Here is a 22,860-nt window from a genome sequence, read left to right on the forward strand (position 1 = left end):
CTGAATGAGCAACAAATGAGTAATACACATCTATTTACTTTGTGCTTTTCGTCCATTCGCTGATCTTTGCGTCAGCTATCGTAGAAATTGATCGAGTTAATAGACTTTGTACCAGCGTATGAATTGTTCATTTTATTCAGTTATAATTGCCAATAAACTTGCGAATCATAAATTACTAACAAGTTAAAGGTTCACTTATGATTGGTTGAATGTTTTGATTGGTCGGGCACTCGACTTTTGTCATGTGACCGTTCCCTATTTATGTTAATATCAGTAATATTGTCTCGAAAATTTTGTGGCAAAACAATAACAAACTGTGTTTTGTGATTGGTTTTTACGGATATTTCGTGCGCAACCGAGGAAAGTGATTCACGAGCGTATCGCAACGTTTCCTTCTTGTTTCTATGTTTCGGTTTTCACGGCTGAACGAAAAATCTTGGGATTTTTTTTCAAGATTAATTTGAGAAAATTTCATCCACAGCAATGTCGTCGCCTAGGAAAAATATTTGCTGACGAAAGTCATGGTCATCTCGTGTGCGGGTATCGAGTGTACTATGTAAGCGCGTGCATCCACGATTTTTGTTTATTAATTCACACCAACAAGAACTATGCGAACAGATCGACCGTGCTCGCACATTTTATTAGTTACTTCACTTTCACTTTAAATCGAATTGTTTTGTACCGATTTTACATGCATGCAACAAGCTTGTATGGTTGCATACATTTGATTATTGTTTGAAAGTTTTTGATCGATCGTTTGATATTCGACTGGCTGGCTAATCAAAAAGTAGATAAGTGGTAAGTCTTCGCCGAATTCTGAATTATCTAAATATATTGTGTATTGAAAAGTAGAAAATTTTAACCTGATCGATTTTAAGATTTCATTACAAATGGGGGAATCTGGATATACAGAAATATTTCCAGAGATAAAATCCAGTCCGATGGATGGTATAATAAAGCAAGAACCCAATCAAGAGATGGGTTCGTCGTCGGCATCCGTACCGATACCAGGAGGTCATAGGAGCAGCAGAGGTGTATATGACCAGTTCTCTCCATCCCCGTTAACTATACCATCTGCTTGGCCTAATAGACCAGATCTTATAGAATCTCCATTTAAAATGGATTCTGATCAACTAGACGTATCATTTAAAATGGAAGACGATGATATATTTCAAGTCGATAAAGCAGACCTTATTCAAGGACCTACTCTCGCTGAACTAAATGCCAACGACGACACGCTTCTAGGCGACTTAAATTTCGACGATCTGCTGTTACCAGAAGAAAGAATTCAACCATTCAAAGTAGACGTCAATGCCACACAATCGATCGGTCCACTGTTCACTGACAACAACGGTGGCTTCGCACCAAGCAGTTTTCCGCAATCTGGATCGACGTATCGTAATATTTGTCCGGCATACATAAATACACACGGATTCAATCTGAATATAAACGTTGGCGATAATTTGGAAACGATTAGCCCTAATACATTTCCAAGTCCAGGAACCAGTAATGTTGCAGGTTTATTGTATAAATTATTGTTCGCTTTGCAGCAAAGAATTTTTTTTCATTACTTTACATTTGCATTCTTATCAAGGAAATTATTAATTACCGTTCAAGTAATAATCAACTAATACTATTTTCCTTCAAAGGTAGTTCAACAGCAAGTTCGTCTACGTCTCCGCATCCTATGAATAGGCCTAGCGGTCAATCAGCGCTTCACGACCTCTTAATGAGGCGATGCGAGAACTCTTTTGATAATTCCCCAAGCGGACAGATAGATATCGGTTGTTCAACCAACAACAAACCGAAAGTTTCCAGGCTGTCTATGTCCGCTCCAACTCGAACGATGGGATTTGAGCAAATTTGGACACGCAGAGAACCGCGTCCACATTTATTGAGCACTAGTAGTCTCACTGGTAGTGGTGTCATCGAGGCAGGTTCGACAAGTAGTTTGAGCACCGGGGAAGCACTCAGTCCAGATCCATGCTACCGTGTTGATCATCTTAGCCACGACGAAGGTTACGAAGATAGCGACGACGATAGCGATCACTATGATGATTACAGCACCGATAACGGTATTTCATCAGTCACGAGTACTATGATTTGTCTCGTAACCATTCTTTTTAGCGTAGTGTTACATAGTATCATATGTTTGCAGATACAGGTGGCAGCGATGGGGAAGATCAAAGCACCGGGAGTAGAATAGGAAGCGGGAGCGTCGACTCGAATCGGGAGAGTAAACACAGTAAAAAGGAACGATACTTTTGGCAGTACAATGTACAGGCAAAGGGACCAAAAGGACAAAGACTTGTAGCAAGGACGCGACTGGAGGATCCACATATTCTGAACGAAGCCACCGATCCTGTTTTCAGTCCTCATTGCGCGCTTCGCGGAATTAAGCACAGTGGGAAAGCACGGAAAGGGGATGGAAATGATTTAACACCGAATCCCCGCAAATTGTACAGCATCGGTCGTGAATTAGATAAATTATCTCGTGTCATAAACGATATGACGCCAGTTTCGGAGTTACCATTCACAGCTAGACCGAAAACACGCAAAGAGAAAAATAAGCTTGCTTCCCGGGCGTGTCGTTTGAAGAAAAAAGCCCAACACGAGGCGAATAAAATCAAGTTACATGGTCTTGAACAAGAACACAGTTCAGTACTTACAATTACATACTTCGTTCGATTATCTTCATTTCTTCCACCGAAAACAAACTGTAGCGAATTTATAATTATTCTTGCAGAGCGACTGATTTACGGCATATCTCAGGCGAAGCAAACGCTTGCTGCGAAATTGGCGGAGTCCAAGCCTGAAAATCAAGAAGAATTAACACGTCAGATGGAAAAATGCTGTAAACTAGCTACCAGTTAGTATCGTCAAGTTTCTTTAATTATATTGTTTTCAAAGTCTCTATTTTTATACCAAAGCCAAATATTTTTGTATAATACGATTACAGCACAAGCTAGACGAAGTGCTAATACAATTCACTTGAATATTTGTACTTCGTAAACGTTAAACTAAAATTTCTTTTAGGAAGGACAGTCGGTTTTCAAATGATTTAAGTAAAAGTTACAGGCACATGCATACTTACATTCACATTTGTGTGTTACAGAAATACGAATTGCAAATCATTCAACCGAGTTTGTCAACAGAGTATTGGATAAAGTTCGTGCTGGCGTTCCTGATGGCGGCATCGATGATTTTTAATATACATAGATTATTTACTAGAAACTATGCCATTCATATGTATTGATACGAAATCGCGAGAACGATGCGATGTATTCATACATTTTGCTTTCACAGTTTATTGTTAGATCGGAAATCAAAAGTGACTGTTGCTTTTGGCAGAGAAATTAGGAACCGAACCAATTTTATAAAACCGTTTGACTTGTTTCACAAAAAAATAATTAGCAATCAGTAGACAATTATTATCATCAGTATACTAGGTTAAGCAAAAAATGTTGCAGATATTCTTATAGTTTATTTTTATCTTTAATACTAAGTAATATATTTCAGGTTGCTCAGTTTTATACAGACAAAATCGTATGCATTATTGAATCATCGGTTCCTGACTTCATTTGTGATAAATAATTTCATTTATTACTTTGTTGCCATCGTAAACTTGTAAATCTTTCTCTCTCTCTCTTTCTCTCTCTATGTTTATATATGTGTATGTATATATATAAATATATATATATATACTTATATACATATAAGTATGTTACATATGTATATATACATACAGATTTGATAGAGTTTCTGTGCATTGCTTCAAGTTGAATGTTACAAAATGTACCATCGATGTTCTCTGTCTCGTTGAGGCTCTGCATTCCTATGTATTTCCCGTTTCTCTACTTTATTTCTGTTCTTATGTTGTACATACTTTTTATATTTGCGCGTGTTTGTGTACTTGTGTGTGTATATGTACATATAACGTTAGAAACAAATGCTCTGAATTTCGCAATATTATTCTACATGCTACGCGATTACACAAATACAAAAGCTTGCAGCATAAAAGACGAAGAAACGTCAACTATCATGCGCATCCATTTCTCCATTATTCTTTTCGAATACATAGAAAAATTTCACCGAGCATTCATTGGTACAAAATGCTAGAGAATTTTGTACGTACTTCTTTACAATTATTGAAAATTTCATAAAGGTGAACAAACAAGTGTTTTTAGTGTGGTACTAATAACATTCTGATAACAGCGACCATAGTCGCAATAAAAGTAGTATATATATATATTGTATATATATATATATTTAAATTCTCCAATTAATCAATATGTAAGAAGGAGTTGCGAAGCCATGAGCACCGTTATTTTTTATTTGAAAGAAGTCGGGTCTACGAATTATGTTTTACTGTAAAACTTATTTGTAATGCAAATTACTTGTTACGTTCGCAATCAATTTTATATTATTATTTTCGTTTTGCCCGAGAAGTATCATTCGATGCTATAATCATTTTTAGTAGAAGATACGTGAGCGCATAGAATCAAGTATCCAGTGTTCGGAATTTTTTACATCATTGATACGAATAATATGCAATTTGAAACTGCTACTATATACATTATACAATTTGACAGTGATCAAATCGGTATAAGATGAGTAATTCTATTTTTAAAGGGTTATTTGCTTTAAGTTATTTGTAAATATTGTTTTTGAGATTTAGATTTAAATATACGATTTTTTATGTTAACAGGTTCAGGCATTTTTCTTTCATGTTCACCGGTAGTTTTACTAAGTTCGAAAGTTGAAGATGATTGCCTCTTACCTATTGAAAAAGTTGGAAGTTTTTTATAATAGTATAAACAGATACTATACATTCTACTACTTACTTACAAGTTTCTTTATAGGTTTTGGTGACTTATATGTATACATAAGTCACCATACATATATATGTATATAAAAATATTTAATATGGCGTATTGTATAGCTCATAATTCAAAAGAATGCCATTCATAATTAAAAATTCTTATTTTAGTGGTTTTATATAGTCCAATATGTACAGTAATTAAAATATTCAGACGAATGCATGTAAACATTTTTTGTTTGTTCATTCACGAAGGAGCAGAACCTTTTTTCTTGAAAAGAAGAATTTTTCACCTTTCGAGGTCTGTGTCTTACATTATTGTTGATTGTCATTCTAACTTACATATTAAATACTCCGTTTAGCGGTAAATGAACTTTATTTTATATAGATATATTTGTATAAGAAGATTTTTTCTATCACTTAAACTAAAATGTACATTTTTATTTATAATTGTAACACGATGTGATACCGTATAATTATTGAAGTACATTATCAAGCATACTTGTGAAGGCATCATGCTATTTTATGTCCTCAATATTTTTGTGTTGTAAATTATTTCAAGTGTGAACTCGTAAAGTATATACACCCTCGAAATTTATTGAAGATTAATGCATGGTTGCGTTTAAGTTTATCACTCTTATTGGAGATTTGAAATATTTTTAAACTTCAATATTTTGTCTCTAAAGTGATTGGTTACAGGGAATAAAGAAGTAAAGTGTGTATATATATATAATTGTCAAATTACTGTTAAAATTTTGTTCGATGTATAAATATATATTAGATTTTGAATATTTTATACATAATATATAATACATAAATAGTAGCTTAAGTTGCAGGGGAATTAATTTTGTTAAAACAATGTTACAAAAAATTGAAAAATTGTTGAATACGTTAAAGTTACCGTTAGTAGTAGACTAACAGCAAATATCAGAATGTTTTGATCAAAGTAAGGGTATATAATATACAACGAATAACAGGATTCATTGAGAGGGAAGAAAATTCAAGAAAAGCATGCTCGTGAATATCTGGTTAATTTGATATCTACCTCAATGCAAATGTTATACCTAAGCATAATTTTAAAATAATACGATATTTATTTTATTATACAATAGGTATATTCTGTATACTTGAGATGCGCGATGTCTTCTTTTAATATATAAAATAATGCAGAAAGGAAAGAAATAGATCTGGTTAACGCTTACTTTTCACATTATCAGAGCATTCCTTTCCTATATAAAATGAAAATATAATATACATATATTTTTAGCTGGAAATACTTTTTCCATAATTACTATATATTCGTAAAATTTATCGCGTAAGGTGTAATATAGCAAGAAATAAAACTATTTAATATCCCAATTTCAAATAATTGTAGTTTTCTTAGCAAATAAATAGGCGATCAAAGAGTATTCAATTTTCTTACCTTTGAGAATAATTCAAAATAATTCTTGACACAACATAACGGGAAATAAAATCATTCATTCACGGCAGAGTATTGGTTAAAAGTAAGAACAAATAGGGAAATGCGATGAAGTCAGTTTAGATCTCTTTAAACATGAGAATCCATTGCAAGAACAGAGATACTAACGATTTCAAGCATCGTATAAGTATAGTGTAATTTATTAAATAAAATTTCATAAAAATTTATAAAGAGCATAGTAGTCAGTGTTTGACTTTCTTTTTTAACATAGCCTTCCGTTTTTTCTCTAAAGCTTCCTGGCGCATATCCTCCAAGTCTTCCATAATGCCTGAAACCAAACATTATTGGATTAGTCGAATTGGTGTTAGCAGTTGAAACTGTGCACAAATCAATCGAATGGTATATCATTACCTAGTTTAGTAGATACATATTCCTCTTTAAGCTGTTCCGCAAAACTACTTTCCATAGCCACGTCGTCCTCGTCGTAGTTCACGTTTCTGTATTTGCTTTTATCATACCCAAATATTTGACTTATATATTTACTGTAATCCTCCGTATTCTCTTCTACGTCATCGTCTATGAAATCATCGAGCTCTGAATCGTAATCCTCTTCATCCTCATCTTGTATGCGTCCTATATAAAATATAGAAATTTAGTAATAGTGAAGATGCTGTAATATGGATATAGTACATCTAACTACGTATATCCCCTCACGTTTATGCACAGCTAATCCTTTCTTATAATCCCTCGAAGGCATATTCTGTTTAGGTCTGACCGGCCTTAGGTCCGTCGGAGGAAATTGTTTAAACTTTTCATGAGGCATTTGATTTATACGAGGCTTCATCGTGTTCGCCGTTGTTTCCCTCTGTTTCACGCTCGTCGACGGTATTTGTTTTTCTAGAACTTTCGGTTTCACAGTCGACTTATCTGATTTCGCATTCTTCGCCTCGTCAATTTTACTCTTGCTTAACTTCAACTTCTTTTTCTCCTCCTCGATGGCTTGTCGCATTTCCTCCAACTTCCTTTTCTCGGACTCCAATTTCTTTCGCTCTTCCAAAATTATGTCCCTCTCCGATACCTTCGGGATGCTCGCCTTATTCTGGCTTGGCTTGTTCTCCGCTATCTTCTTTGAAACCGACGGTTGTAGTGCCGCGTTCGATGACGTTTTCTGGAGTGCTTTACTTAAAATCGGCGATTCGGAGATCTTCGGTATTTTATTCGATTCGATTTTATTCATAATGCCACGAGACTCTTGCGGTTTGCTTAATTTATTAGTTGTGGCAGTGGTTGTTCCCTCTTTGCTGCTCGAACAGGCTTGTTTGCTTCGCTGTTCTTTCTTTTCTCGCCATTCCTTCTCCTTCGCGTATTCTTTCATCTGCTTCTTGGTCATTAATCTCTCTGGCTCCTCGACTTTCGGTTTTACTTCGATCACGATCGGTTCGTGCTGTTTCTTTTCCGCGATTTTCAGCAATTCGTTGAAATCCATTGGAGGGGGCATTGGTCTCTTTTTGGGCTTCGGCTTCTCATCCTTCTCCTTCTCCCTCTTCTCTTCAGATTGCGCGAATCTCTCCTTTTCACTTTTCTCAATTTTCTCTTCCGGCTCCGCTTCTGTTTCTTTCGCAGAAGATTTTCGTTTCCGACGGTGTCCTAGCGCTTCTTCTACTTCTTGTTGCTTCAAAGCTTGCTTCACTCTATCCTGGAATAGTTCAAAATGAATTTCGTTATCGTTACTTTATCGTATCACACGTAGCGTAGAAACAATTCGAAAAACAGCCGTTACTATTTCTCACCTTCGTGGAAGCGATATCTTTTATATCTTTTATAGTTCTTTTCCGACTATCACTGAACACAGGTTTTGGGGGAGGCGCATTATTGTACTTGTTCATTAACTGATTATAAAATGCAGAAGCTTCTTGCGAAACGTAACCATAATCATCCTCATCCGGTTGGGATGGTCCTAGAAAAGAAAAAGAACGAAAATCAGTTTGACAACTTACATGTAAAACGTTTCATTTTACGCGACTCTAATTTCTCTGAATACACGACGATAAATAATTTCCAGAATTATTTTGTTGTTGTTGCTTTCGCTATCAGAAACCGTAGACTGTAGACCCTTTTGTAAGACGGTATAAGCTGGATTTTCTCATATTTTCCATATGTTGATAATTAGCAACCACTTTCTATACTTGAGGATGTTTAATTAAATGCTGGTTCATTGAAAAAATGCAAAAGAAAGGTCAATTTCTACGAGCCTATGAACTAGAATACCCCCTTGAAACATTATCTATTCAAGTACCAATCATTGACAACACATAGATACTTGCATAGCAAAATAAAACAAGAATCAGAAATAAAAGAATTGCGATTGAAAAGTATCCCTGAAACATAGCAACACCATCAGCGGAATTACACACGTTTATCTCAACATTGCAAGCCAGAAATTCATATGATACTTTTTTGTGAATCATTGCACGACATTAAACCTGCCTATCTATGACTACGAATTTGGAATTACAGCTTGTACGAAAACTAAAGTGCTCATATGCTAACAATGCAGAAATAAGAACATTCCATGTTATTAATTATATTCAAATAGACATCTCTCGGTCCCATAATCAATTCTTGCTCCTATACACTTGTTGCTACAAATGTCTTTATAACTATACATATAGAATCTATGAACATACATATATGTATGTATTTGAGCATAATTAACAGTGTAGAGAATCAATGCTTTTTATTTAAACGTTCCCTGCCCGTACACCAGCATTCTTTCCTTGAGGAAAGCATGTTACCTTTCCCATCATCGCTATCCCTCGAGAAAGTTAAAGCCGTTAAAGCGAAAATTCTCCTGTCGATTTTCGCGAGATTCTTTCTTGACATTCTGTCCTCTCGTCATTCGAGAGGAATACAATTCCTTCGTAGCCCTGCAATAGAGAACTTGTATTCAAGAGCTATTCTATTCGTGGTACAGCTTGAAGGAAATGCGCGTCAATTAGCAAATAAACTCAAGAACTTTTCACGCTTCTATTCTTTCGACCGTGTTTTTCCTATTTCCTATTTCTTGGAGACTTTCATACCCTAATAGGACTCGCTAGCTTAGACCATGTATTCGGAATATAGTGAAACGTTAGTTAATATTAATACGGAGATTTAATTAGTTATAGAACACTGTTCGATGGACTTCAGAACTAGACAAACTGAAAATGTTTTGAACAGCATTATTAGTCGAAAAAAGGGGGAAGAAGATGCGAGAAAGAATGCTGATATATGGGTAGCCTGCTACATGTATAAAATTCTTACTATATACCGCAATTTCAAGCGAAAGGGTTTTCTCCTACAAAAAGACAGACACTAGCTTGATTTGGTATTGTTTCAGGAATCCACAGTATGCATTCCACTGTCATGATTCTCGTAGACCTCAGAAATCAATATTTTACTAACACCTGAGTATCTTTACAACATCTAAATCAACTACTAACACAGAAGTGAAATTTTTTGTAAGTGTAGAAAGTGCATAAAGCTGTCAGTATAGTTTTCACAATAAAATTTGCGAGGATAACTATTTTATATAGCTTTTACTGTACACCATTGTTCATTTTTTTTTTCTGAAGAGGCAAGGAATTATGTATTTCGTAATACTAAAGAAACCAAGTACTGTCTTGTTTAATTCTAACTTTTCCAACTGTAGTATCTTATAGATTTTTAACAAGTATAAACGTAAGTATAGACAAACAAAGATATATGACCTCTTACTTTATGCACTATACTCGCTATAGTTTGTTCATGGATCAATCTAGAGTTTATCCTCCAGACTGCTCTAGAATTAGATTTACTCTGACCTTAATTTCTTGGAATCCTCTGCCATGTAAATCCACAAAATCCCACTACCCTGTCGGACCATGGAAAAGTAAGAAGGCATTGCGCTGATTGTACATATTCATACTCAATTACCTGTGGGCAAAAACACTGCCCATTATGGATAGAGATTGATACTCCTAAATACTCGTTAATGAGAATATCATTGATCGTGTATATCACTCTATTAATTTCCTTAGGCAATAAGAACCTTGTTCACCTTTAATACATTTTCAACCAACAAATTTGTGAACAGCGAGTGTTTTACATGCAATACAGTAACAGAGGGTAATAAATAGGTTTAACGATGTACTAGGAAAAAAAGCAAGCGCAAAATCTTGTACTTCGCAAACGTGTACAAAGATTTTTATGACAAAAACATAAGTGGTACCGACATGATAAATTCTTAGTAGTGTAAGAATATGCCACATATATATATATATATATTAAAAGTGGTTTTTCTATTTACAAAGGTAAATTTTAACTTCATTATTGAAACTTATACTGCTTACAAAAGTTTTCCGTTATAGTATTCGAAAGTTTTAACACATTGATCATAAAAACCATAGAATTAATCGTTACTATTAATAAATAAAATAAATTATACTGGAACCTCGACATTGCCATCAATGTGTTAAAAGTATAAAAAGCATGTACAACGATTTAATAATGATAGCCATACCTGCCATTGTAACAGCTGTATTCTCATTGTCAATTGCGTCTTCTATCGCAGCCTTATTTGCCGCCTTACATACTTTCAAGTGTTTATTTATCCGACTTTGAGTTTTATGATCCCGTAATGCTAACAAATTCTGCATTGAAAACATAATATTAAGTAAACGAAATTCTGTGCCGGACGTAGAACAAATAAAATATACTAAGTCTGATAATTATGCTCCTACCTCTTTCTTCTTCTTCTCCTCTTGAACTTTTCGTTTCTCCTCTTCTTCTTTACGAGCTAAAAATTTTTTGATATTGTGTGAAAGAGCCTTAGCCTGTTTAGTTGGTTTTTTCGGAGGAGCGAATTTCGTCTGATAGCAAGCAATCGACTAAAAAATATAAAAACAGAGTCACACCTTAACTTAAAATCTCACGTTTCGAAAGTATGCATATAAAAAATAGAAAACAATGAGATTATAAAGATGACAATAGAATTACCTGCTTGCTATTCTCATTTTTCTGTGCCACACTCAACAAAGTACCAAAATCCATTTTGACGAACCGATGAGAAATGCAATAAATCTAAATATCACAATGTGTTTCTTAAATTCACATGTTGGCTTCGCATTTTATAGTTCAATGTCAGCTGTTTGGAAACGAGACGTTCAACATTCGTGCACTTTCGACATTAAATATTTAACAACTATATATCGAAGAATAGATCATATAAATACGTCTTCGACGTTTATCACAAATGTAGGTCTTTGAGTGAATAGGGAAAGTCGAGATGAGTAGATTCAAGCAAAATACAGTGCACGGCATGAAACTATAGTACTTCCTCCGATAGATGGCCAATGCAGTTACGTCAGCATGTTCATTATGGTGGGAATATTTAAATTTCCAAGATGAAATTACAAATGGACACGTAACATTATCAAAAATTGCAAAATAATAGGCGTCGCGTAGTTTTATGTAATGAGGTTAGGAAGATTACAGGTACGACTGTTTCTTCGATTTACGGAATGAAGATAGGTAGTAAAGAAATCACTCTCACATCCATGTCACGACGTCACGACAAAGAATACTTTCTAATTTTATTTCCGATTTTGTAGAGATGTGTATAATAAATCTTTAAGCTTAAATTTCTTCGAAATTACACAAAGAAATTTGGTCTGTTCGGTAATACTAAAGTTCTTATTTATTATCTACTAAATCACAGTTCGAATTACATTTTATCTTTTGTACAATACTTACAACCGATTATCTATTACATGACAATAATAATAAATGTTTCAATACTAAATTCCTATCTGAATCTAAATTACCAATACACATTTTGAAAAATTCGGAAATATTGTGTAAATTATTGATATCGCCATATAAAGCAAGAATAAAGACATACCGCCATACCAAAGGTTCTATGTCAGTGGTAAAATGAAGTAGCAATAAGAATAAATTACGTACTTTGCTCCAATCTCGTTTGAGAACATGAGACTTTAATTCTAAGAGAATTGTGTGCTTTGAAAAGCCTATAGAATGTTGTCTTTCTCTTGTTTTATATCGATGTCTAATTTTACACTGTGAATTAATTTTTCTTAACTTCTCTTCTTCATGTACTTCTGTTTTCCATTTATCTTTGTTTCTTCTACTTAACTGAAGAAATTCGATGGCTTGATTCTTAAAATAAATTTAATCATTAGCACGTGATTAAAATTCCAAATCCTATTAATATTGTTAGTACATACCACTTTATTCCTTCGAATTTTTCTCATCTTACAGTTCGAAAAAATTATGTAATTTTTATAGTATTACCGAATTCAAACTCGGCAAGTTTATCAAAGTTTATTTTTTCTGTAAAAATATTAAGTTATTATTGAACGAAATGAAAATTAATTTTTAACAAATGTTACTAACCTAAAAGCTGAATGAATCAACGTGAAATTATTCTAAATATATCATTTACAGGTATAACTAATGTGTACCACTTTTTAATAGAGTTATAGTATAAAGCAATCTGATTTTTTTTAATATCGACAATACGTTAATTCATATAAACATTTATTTATTAAAAAGGATAAACAAAGTCGATAGAAAACAATCATAACGTAGAGGCGAAACTCGCGCGTTTTTTCGAAAAAACAGATTTTCATTGCGCAAGCACAGGGATGATGAGTGTATCGCGAAACTAGCGCCAAAACATTGCGATATACCGGATACCGACAATAAGAAATTTGAAAATGCGGCAAACTGTTTCAAAAATATAAACTGTTTACATACTGTTTCTTGAATGCAGCTGCAAACGCTTTGATATTTATTGATATTTATACAGACATAAATAGAACAATTCTATATTCAATATTTCAGAGAATTGTTCTATTTATGTCTGTATACTTATATATCAATAAATATCAAAGCGTTTGCAGCTGCATTCAAGAAACAGTATGGTACACATGTGTTGTGTGTACCAGTGTACTGGAAGTTCTCGAAAATTGTTGAAATTTTTTTCTACAACAGACTTTCGCGTCTATAAGACTACACTGTCTGTGATTGAACTGTGATTGGACATTGAACTGTCATAAATTCAGGAACGTATATTGCATTGTATTCAATTGTATTCAGTATTGCACTCAGTCACTGTCAGTCACTCAGTCCAACTCAGTCTGTCTCCTAAACATGACATTCACATGAAATTTGCTGAGTTAATCTCTTTGGAAATATTTAAAAGAAACTTATTAATATGTGCACTTCGGTTAAACATAAGGTAACATTGGTTTTTTTTTCTTTTATCGTTTGCATATGTACAGGGATAGTGAACTTTAAGAATAAGAGTTTTGGTTAATTTGCCTTTCACCTACTTGTTATCAAAATTCAAGTAACAATAAGACTTATCCTGCAGGACGATGATATGTGTAAAGATGTGTTAGCTACATCGAAAAAGGTATCGCTGGACTGTTTAAAATGGCTACTCGTTCAGGTGCATATGATATTCGACTTTTTAGTGGATATATTTTTTGGGTTTTACTATGATAGTAAAGCGCAGAAAGTACCACTGGTAAACAATGATTTACTGCTGCTGAGTGCATCGGAATTAGCTCATAAAATCAGGTACATAGAAAAGCCAATTTTCCATAAACCTAATACATAAGAAAGTTTATTGAAACACATTGTACATAATGTTACTCTAGAACAAAGAAGGTATCATCTCTGGAGGTTGTTACGGCATTTATAGAAAGAGCTAAAGAAGTCAACGGATTAATAAATGCTGTTGTGGAAGACAGATATTCCGAAGCTTTGGAAGAGGCTAAAGAAGTAGATAAATTTTTGGAGAAGCAACAGAATGTCGATGAAATAAAGAAGGACAAACCTTTCTTAGGTGTTCCTTTTACAACTAAAGAAAGCAACGAAGCTAAAGGTAACTTTAGTAGATTGTAGTTTTTATTCCATTAGCATAACTGTTTTTCGTATAATTATAATAATTTCACAGGCATGCTTCACACAATGGCTTTAACAAGCAGACGCGATTATCGTTCTCCTGAAGATGCAACAGTAGTTCATTTAGTAAAAAAAGCAGGTGGAATTTTGATAGCGAAAACAAATATTCCTGAGTTGAATTTATGGACAGAATCGAGAAACAATGTGTACGGACAAACTTGTAATCCCTATAATACTACTAGGAATGTTGGAGGAAGTAGTGGCGGAGAAGGAGCAATAACTGCTGCTTGTGGAACTGCGATATCTATTGGTAGCGATATCGGTGGCTCCACTAGAATGCCAGCATTCTTCAATGGAGTTTATGGACACAAACCGACTGAAGGTTTTACAATTTTCTAAGCTACTATATATATACCCTTTGTAAATCATAATCATCGAATTGATCTTGCTAATTCGATTATTTTAGTGTAGTAAGAAGTATTTATGAGATTATTTGCAGGCTTAACACCGTTAAAAGGTGTTGGACTTCGAAAAGTGGATTATTCTAATTCAATGGCAGAAGCAGGCCCGATCTGTAAGAAGGCTGAAGATTTAGCACCTTTCTTAAAGGTTTTAATTGGGGAGGAGAAAGTATCTCTTTTAAAGCTTGATGCACCAGTAGATATAAAAAAGCTGAAAATCTTTTACCAAGAAAGTTCAGGCGATTTGAGAGCAAGTAAAGTAAACTCCGAGATGAAGACAGCTCTTTTGAAAGCTGTATATCACTTTAAGGAAGTCACCGGCTCGGCAACAAAAGTAAATGTGTTTAATAGTAAATAATTATATGTAATCTCTGTTAGGGTTGGTATTCAAGTGAATACTATCTTTAGAATTTCAATCTTTCCTATATTATATTCATGTGCTTCTTAATCGATTACAGATCAAAATACCCGGTTCTGAATACAGTTATCGATTGTGGAGGTTTTGGATGTCGCAAGAAAATCTAGACTTTAAATTAAGTATAACGAATGGCAAGGTAAGTTATTGAAATGAAAATAAATAAGAAAATAAGAAACTACAAATAACAGGCATACACATACGCTCAATCATATGTAAAAATGCTTTCTTATTTTTAGTACCGTGCACGTGCCGTTTCAGAAGTCTCGAAATTACTAACTGGAAAGTCTGAATTAACATTCGGCGCAATTATGAAGTTAATCGATGAAGATTTCTTTCCGAAAGACAATCCTGAATGGGCGAAAGGTGTAACTTCAAACATGAAGAAATATTTATTGGCAAGTATCCGCAGTTTAAATGAGTTTTACTATATTTACGTGCTTTACACGTCTCATCTAATTTCATTCAATATTCTTATTTATATTTTTATCTTTGCTTTCGTTTTAAGGACAAATTGGGAGATGACGGAGTTTTGCTTTACCCATCTTCACCGTCTCCAGCCAGCTATCACTATACAGCTTTCTTGAGACCTTTCAATTTCGGTTATTGGTGTCTCTTCAACGTTCTTAGACTGCCAACCTGTCAAGTACCACTTGGATTGGACAAAAGTGGATTACCTCTTGGACTACAAGTAAGACTTAGAGAGAAAACACTAGAAGTAAAACAAGTAGATAGCAAAAACATAATATAATGTGGTAGTTGTAAATATTAAATCATTAAAATTAATTACTGCATTTCAGGTTGTAGCAGCTCCGTATAACGACCATTTATGTTTGGCTGTGGCACAAGAATTGGAGAAGGCATTTGGTGGTTGGGTACAGCCTGCTTAGACCAGAGAAGTATAAGCTTTACAATTTACTCTATTGTGTGAAGTACACATAATGATAATAGGTGGAGGTACGTATTATTAATGGTTAGACTGCGGATTGCGGATCTTTATGCAAAATAGAAACGTGCCGCATCAATTGCAAGAAACAGCAGTCTAAAATAGAAATGTCTTTTCTCTTTTAACAATTTTATAATGATAAAATTGTCACAAAATTAAGATTGATAATAATGCATCAATATTCTTAAATTCAGCTAGCATTCCGTCATAAATGCATAAAATCCACAATCTATTCATAACGTAACATTACTATAATAATCATCATTTTAGTACTATCGATAACGCGCGAAGGTTTTCGAATTTTTTAATTCATAATAATAATGTCTCAAATTGTTATCGTGTAAATGCATTCTTAACAGTTTTCCTTTTTGAGTTGCTAATAGAGAGGTATCGTAAATGAAGTGCTCTCGAATAGTAAATGTATGATAGAAAACATGGGCAGTTTATTAAAAATAAATACACCTTATCCTCATATTGAAACATAAACAGTTAATAGTAAATTCGCAGGGGAAAAGAAGAACTGAATTTTTGTTATTCTCGATTACACTTTCTTATCGTCTGTTTTGAAACATTGGATCTTCTGCATTGCATCTCTCCTAGAGAGATTAATCTTTCATTCAGATTTATTTGCCATTTTCGTCGTAAACCATCTGAAGGCCAATTTTGTTTAGATAAGAATATCTAATTCAAATTGTTGAAAGTTAGTTCCTCTTCGACGATTTTTTCGAAGAAGTACCCTTCTCGTTTCTGGAATTTAAAAAAATTGGAGGAAATTTCTAATGTAATAAAAACTTCACTTTTGTACATTAGTTTGCATGTATCTACTCGAATCATAAATTCTTCGTTTAAACAATTCTGTTAATTTATTTGTATAATAAACTTGTTTGAATATGTAATAAAAAATCTTTTCTATTGTATTTTTACTTCGTTTCTAGGTATAGAATTTTTACTCTTGTTCCGATGTATTCGTGCAATCATACAAACTGAATAAGTAAACGGATACTGCGAGTCTCACCGTTTGCGAACACGCCATTTCGTCAGAATGTTATAGATCTCAATAGGGTCTGTTTCAAACGGATGCAACGATAGAGCTGCTCTCACATCTTCTTCGTAGAATATTTTTGTCATACAATTTAGTATCTCGGCTCTTTCCTCCATCAGCATCCTCACAGGTTCCTCGCCGACGTTATAAATGTACATCATATATGTGCCAGGCATAGTAGCTGTCTCTGAAGGATAGGTCTCTGGTGCAGAGGCAATACGTGTTACCTGTGGATGACAATGCCTCGCATCTAAGGGATCACAACTGTTGCGACAAGAAGAAAATATAAGAAAAATCGAATTTTCTATTGTCTGTAATAACGAGACAAGGGAAGAAATTCGAAAACTCACTTTGCACCGACTCTGTAAGGTAATTCGTTACTGTAATGTCTAGTTAAAGGTCTGTGTTGCGGTCTAGAAGAAGCACGTGTTCTTTCTTGAAATGGTGCACCCGTCTGCGATGCTTGTTGATATTGTCTCGGTTGACGGAGTCTGGGATCATAGACTGGATTCAAAGATCTTTCAAGCCGTCGTTCGTGTAAATTGTCCAGTTCTGTGTTCAATTTATCCAGGCTTTCCGTTAAAAGTTCCAGGGTTGTGTTAAAAGTTTCCAAATTAGCTCCGAGCGATTTTCCCGCAATATTTTCTGCGGATTTACTTTTGGTAGCCGATGCTACTGGTTGAGCTGTACTAGTCACCATTGATCTGCTTTTGCAAAGTGGTTGATGCGTATTCGAGGACGAGCTGCTCGGCGAAGAAAGGTTTGAAATGGAATTCCTTGCCTGTAGTTGTTTCTGTACATGTTCTACTAATTTCTCTGAGACAGATTTGTGTGGATGAGGACCTCTTTCCGGATGTTGAAATTTGCATTTATTGCCGTACGTGCATTTCTGTAACAAACATATCAATTTTAACCGTTCAACGCTATTCCTTACTTACAATTAGTAAGTAATTTCTTCATAAAAGATTCAAGTTAAACACATTAATATTCCGATCATACTTTCGCATAGGGACAAGGTGGAGCTGGATCTAGCTTTTTTGGTAAAACTCTCAAGAAGTTCTCCAATGTAGGTCCGTTTCTACCTAACGGGTCATCTGGTGGCATGAAACGATCGTTCACAAATGTGTACATCAAGATCTTTTCTTTGACAACCTTTTGGAATTCAGGACTCTCCTGTGCCAAATCTCGGTAATTATCATTGCTCACGACAATTCCGTCTGTCTCTGCAGCTAGCTTCAAAATATAACGGTCATCGTAACAAACCATTCTCTTACCGGCAACTAATCTGAAATAAAAAATTACGAGCTTTCCACCAAGAATATTTTGAAAGGGGGCATTATCCCTCCTGAATAATTTTCAGGCCACAGAAAGTTCGTATATACTAAAGATCCTTATTTCACGCGTATTCACGGATCCGTATTTACAGATTCGTGTACACGTTCAAAACCGCGATCTCTAGTATATACTCTAGTATATGCCAACCTAGAAGGCGTGAAAACCAGCAAACGATCTCGCTCGAGCTCCCCAAGGATTTCCTGATCGACGATCGGATTATCAATTTTCGAGGCCTCTTTTCTCCATTTCGGTACGAACACCGTAATCTCTTTGTGTCCTCTCGCCTTGAACCAGTCCACGCAAATCTTAATTCCTCTACATGAAAATACTTCTTTGTTTCCGTGACTTATCGCTACGTTGCTCCCATCGATCACGACCGGCCTGAGTCCGGTCGTACACCTGGCCTCGTCGCTCGCCAAATCCGTTTCCGTATTAGCCATGGTGTCCGGTTCACCCAGCGTGTTCTCGAATTTTGGTAAACTGCTCGCTCCGAGTTTTATCAATTCGGCTAGCAACTCGTTCTGTTCCGGGTTTGGACCTAATTTCTCCAATGCTATTTGCACCAGACGCTCCGTGTATCCGAGTTTCAGTGCAAACTCTACTCTAGCCGTGTACCCTGACAAGAAAAGAACAACATTTCATATTTTCCCGCCAATATCATTATCCTACCAGTGCCGCCAGAATCGACCAAAACAAAACTGGTCGACTTTTCCTCTCCTCCTTTTTCCCTTCCACATTCCTGCGCCATGAGCATACTCCAACATCCCCAACCACGGTAAATCGTGTCTCGCGTGTCCCCCACTAATTATAAGACCGTAGACTAATAGACTGGTCGCGTATTAATCTGGTTATCAGATGGAAGGTAAATTTCCCCGATCTGGCGGCTATTCGCTAAATTTTAACGTCAGTAACGTACAAAGTTGTGCTAAAATGGGGCAACCCTATACAGGGTGAACCACGAATCGTGACCAGTAGAGATTACTCTGTTATTAGCAGTTCGATCGAAAATGTTTTTATCAGGTATAACATGGTTTCAAAAGAGCTTTCATCTGATTATAACAAAGTTTTGCTAGCAACTTACAAATTAAAGAATATCGGTATAAATGTTACTAGATCGCGCGTGTCATTACTTTCCTCATTCCCGTGCCCATCTATGAAAACTTACGTCTAAGATTACGCCTACGATTTGCCGCACGAGTCGCACGATTCGCATGTAGCGCCAATCCAAACGATCTAGAGCGCGCACAACAGGTGAGCGGTTATTACCTGGACTTTGATTAGGTGGACTTTCTTGCGTTGTCACATATTCTGCAAATTCTGCGGCTAGAGTATCCGAAGATGTCCTTGACACGCCTGCATGGCCTGATCCGGACAACTATAATAGAAAATGAAATGAATAATTTACTAAAATTTGAATGAATCAGCGACGCCATTTTGTAGGCCGAACTATTTCTTTCATAACATTCTTGCCAAATAGCTAAATACCTGTTCTACTTGCGAATGTGCCTTAGCGGACGGAATCAAATCTTCGCCATCGTAATCGCTATCATAAGAAGAATCTTCCGCGTCCGCGATGCTTTCAGTTTCCAAAACGGTACAATCCACGAATCTCTGCAAATCAAGCTGAAATATATATTCGGATTTCTGTTTAAACAGTCAAAAGGATAGCATTCCTATAAAAGATTCTACATTAAGATCATATGTTTTTCGTCAACCAAAATTTCCAGTGCATACGTCATTGTAGGTACTCGCGTAGTTAGTATTCCGTATGTATCTAGGTCTACCATGAATGTAGCCTCAGTATTCCGTATTCAAATGGGTCCCAAGTCCCGAGGGCCCTACTTGCGGACGCATGCGCACTAGAAATTGGTTACGATAGATCGTGCTACTTTATCGACATTAATTGCCGCAACACCTTTCATATTGGTTTGTCAATACAGGTATAAACCACTTGTATACATATTACATAGAACAATATTATAATCTCTCTCTTGCTTCTTTGAAAAATAAGCTTGGAGATTCTTATACGAGACACGAAACGTTTAATAACTTTCTACGGAATTGAAGGTACAGCATATATCAAACATTTGCACAATATGGCCAAGTACAGTGAGATTAGAAATCTATATCCTACTATTTCTAAATGTTCTTTATCTCGTCACGTTGTTACATGAAAAACGGAGAAAATAATCTTGAAGTAGACGTACCGTTAAAATCTATTGACAATAACCAATTTGTCTCTGCAGGTATATATTTACGGGTAGATATATGCGAAAAATAAAGTTTAGAGGACAATTTACTAAAAATACATTCGGAGAATTGAACTATTTATTCGAAATTGTAAATGACGATACGAGGAGGGTTCGTTTAACGTGTAAACGACATACTTCTCAGACGAGAACGGTCGACTTTAATGGTGAAAGTTTTAAGACCAGCGATTCTCAGCCGGAAGCGACAAATTTCTTGAAGAAAGTTTGTTATCAACTTTCTCCGTCGCTGAAATTAAATTGTTTAAACTTTATGATACGTTGGCTGCGCCGTTCGGTTCCGTCTACGCAAATAAATCGTAGTTTTGTACAGTTATTCGAGTTTCTCTTGAGAACATGGCTGAATTTCGGGATGCTCGATGACCTATATATATTTTAATCCTAGATGCGATGTCTAGGAAAATTTTCGAGGGGCTATATGAAAATGTTATATCGACCAAGAGAGAAAGAGAGAGAGAAGAGGGTTAAAAAATTTCGCTAATGTAGTTTAGCGCCGCATTGTGGCAACGGGGTGCGGTCGACTAAAAAAAATGGTTGGGCCTATCATAATCCGGTTGGAGAATATTTCTTGGCGGAAGTAATTTCGAATAGATTGTTATTATAAAGTCCGTTTAAGTCTAAACCATTTCGAACAGAGACAGAGAAGACGATCATGACATGCAACAGGTGTGTAGCGACACTAATAAGCCATACGTATAAACAAAATAGAGAAAGTGGCATCACCGTTCAGAGACTGCTTTTATTCTTAAATATCTACATATTCCCTTTTGTCCTAGACAAATTTTTTTCCGATAGAAATCGTGACAGACATACAAAATCGATTTTTTCTCCTTTAATTATGCATCCTAAGACTCTTTTATCTCGAAAAATCGTGAATACATTGATTATCGAAATTAGGTTTGAAACTGTCAAATGTTTTCGGACATTCGTAAAAGTTTTGTGTCGCTCTGAAGAATGTGAAAGTTGTTATGCAAAAACGTCATTGCTAATCATCTCTTTGAAATGAAAATCAGAGGCACACGTGACGTCTGATTAGACCGTGATTTAAAATTTTTACCAAGAATGATGTGCTATCGATACAAAAGCAATATGTCCTCCGTTATTTCACTACGATTAAAAGGAATAGAACGTGACATTGATCATCGCACTGCTTAATCTTTAGCCATGTATTTTTCAGACCATAAATGCATTTGTTTTCAATAGGCTCAATGACTTTTTTCAATCCATTATTCGTTAATATACCCTCGTGTACAATCTTCGTGAAACTTTCACGCGTAAAATTTAATTAGCTTCTGACAATGTTTTCTACCAGTACAATGTACAATGCAATTTAGTCGATCTAGAAAAACCAATACAAAGTATACAGTACAGAGTAATAAGAATAGAACAAAACCAAGAGAAAAAGTGTGGAAGGAACACTTGTTCCGACGAATTATCGCGTGGAGTATAGTTTGTTTGACGAAAGTATATACAGCGGTCGTGGTTAACCTGATTTTATTGGGCTTAGGCGCAGAAGTCGAAAGGATCGGTAAAAAGAACTCACCTTTCCGGCGACGGTCATATCTCGTTCCACTAATCGCAATTGATCGTATCCTTTCGCGTCCAAAGACCTTCTCGAATCCGAACAAACACCACTATGTACACAAATCACACATGTATGTGCACACGCGCACGCATACACATGCAAACACACACAGCCACAGAATGGAAATACGACGAGGAGGAGAAGAACGAGAAGAAAGACAGACTGAGAGCAAGTAGCTTTCACAAATACATTCTAGCGTTTCGATCGGAAAGCACACATTCGATCGATATCGATCGCCCGCAACGGAACAGCGAACCGCGGAAGAATCGACGGTAACGTTGATATATAATGTGTCCGTTTTCGCGAAGAGATAGGCAAGTCTGAAGCGCACTTCCGGGATATTCCGTTAGATCCTGGAACGGTATCGATGCTCGGAGGAAGGCAGGACAGACTCGTTACGACTACTTGCGACGGCGGCTGGCCAGTGAATGGAGCGAATGAGAGCTGCGACGTCATTACCCCCACCAACATCGAATACGCTCTCCGTGCAATGTCGTCACGTGCACCGTGCACCGACACAGCCACTAATTTTTTGTTAGTTAGCAGGGTTAGCAGTTAGCCTGAGTTAGCCACGAGTCGGGCGAAACTATGGATACACTGCACATTATTGAAGTGAAACT

General features: G+C 35.7%; 4 protein-coding genes across 7 annotated transcripts; 2 read left to right on the plus strand and 2 right to left on the minus strand.

The window, feature by feature from the left end:
* Positions 1-14: 14 nt before the first annotated feature.
* Positions 15-6,001, plus strand: Reptor (repressed by TOR). The gene is made up of 6 exons (XM_076440890.1): positions 15-798; positions 879-1,518; positions 1,650-2,075; positions 2,159-2,656; positions 2,747-2,869; positions 3,116-6,001. The coding sequence occupies exons 2-6, from the start codon at positions 891-893 to the stop codon at positions 3,208-3,210; spliced, it is 1,770 nt and encodes a 589-aa protein (XP_076297005.1). The 5' UTR covers positions 15-798; positions 879-890; the 3' UTR covers positions 3,211-6,001.
* A 420-nt stretch (positions 6,002-6,421) lies between these two features.
* On the minus strand, positions 6,422-11,569 carry LOC143217102 (protein SPT2 homolog). 3 transcript variants are annotated; one of them, XM_076440886.1, is made up of 7 exons: positions 11,256-11,569; positions 11,000-11,146; positions 10,780-10,909; positions 8,030-8,196; positions 6,954-7,935; positions 6,651-6,872; positions 6,422-6,567 (listed from the first exon to the last, which is right to left on the minus strand). In XM_076440886.1, the coding sequence occupies exons 1-7, from the start codon at positions 11,307-11,309 to the stop codon at positions 6,482-6,484; spliced, it is 1,788 nt and encodes a 595-aa protein (XP_076297001.1). In that variant the 5' UTR covers positions 11,310-11,569; the 3' UTR covers positions 6,422-6,481. The 3 variants fall into 3 exon arrangements, with proteins under 3 accessions (XP_076297001.1, XP_076297004.1, XP_076297002.1); XM_076440889.1 differs by lacking the exons at positions 10,780-10,909; positions 11,000-11,146; positions 11,256-11,569 and adding exons at positions 9,035-9,166; positions 10,082-10,191; XM_076440887.1 differs by lacking the exons at positions 10,780-10,909; positions 11,000-11,146; positions 11,256-11,569 and adding an exon at positions 9,035-10,039.
* Positions 11,570-13,301: 1,732 nt separating this feature from the next.
* On the plus strand, positions 13,302-16,928 carry LOC143217365 (fatty-acid amide hydrolase 2). Its single transcript, XM_076441556.1, has 9 exons — positions 13,302-13,518; positions 13,654-13,862; positions 13,943-14,169; positions 14,242-14,571; positions 14,689-14,984; positions 15,109-15,204; positions 15,305-15,463; positions 15,574-15,756; positions 15,866-16,928. Exons 1-9 carry the CDS (start codon positions 13,495-13,497, stop codon positions 15,953-15,955), a joined length of 1,614 nt encoding a protein of 537 aa, XP_076297671.1. The 5' UTR covers positions 13,302-13,494; the 3' UTR covers positions 15,956-16,928.
* On the minus strand, positions 15,573-22,685 carry Regnase-1 (zinc finger CCCH-type containing protein regnase 1). Of its 2 annotated transcripts, none has more exons than XM_076441555.1 (8): positions 22,199-22,685; positions 19,874-19,999; positions 19,655-19,763; positions 18,536-19,004; positions 18,053-18,338; positions 17,404-17,942; positions 17,027-17,317; positions 15,573-16,758 (listed from the first exon to the last, which is right to left on the minus strand). In XM_076441555.1, the coding sequence occupies exons 1-8, from the start codon at positions 22,214-22,216 to the stop codon at positions 16,713-16,715; spliced, it is 1,884 nt and encodes a 627-aa protein (XP_076297670.1). In that variant the 5' UTR covers positions 22,217-22,685; the 3' UTR covers positions 15,573-16,712. The 2 variants fall into 2 exon arrangements, with proteins under 2 accessions (XP_076297670.1, XP_076297669.1); XM_076441554.1 differs by having other exon boundaries at positions 19,874-20,011.
* Positions 22,686-22,860: the final 175 nt, after the last annotated feature.

Source organism: Lasioglossum baleicum, chromosome 16 (assembly GCF_051020765.1).
Source record: "Lasioglossum baleicum chromosome 16, iyLasBale1, whole genome shotgun sequence".
NCBI classification, from domain to species: Eukaryota; Metazoa; Arthropoda; class Insecta; order Hymenoptera; family Halictidae; genus Lasioglossum; species Lasioglossum baleicum.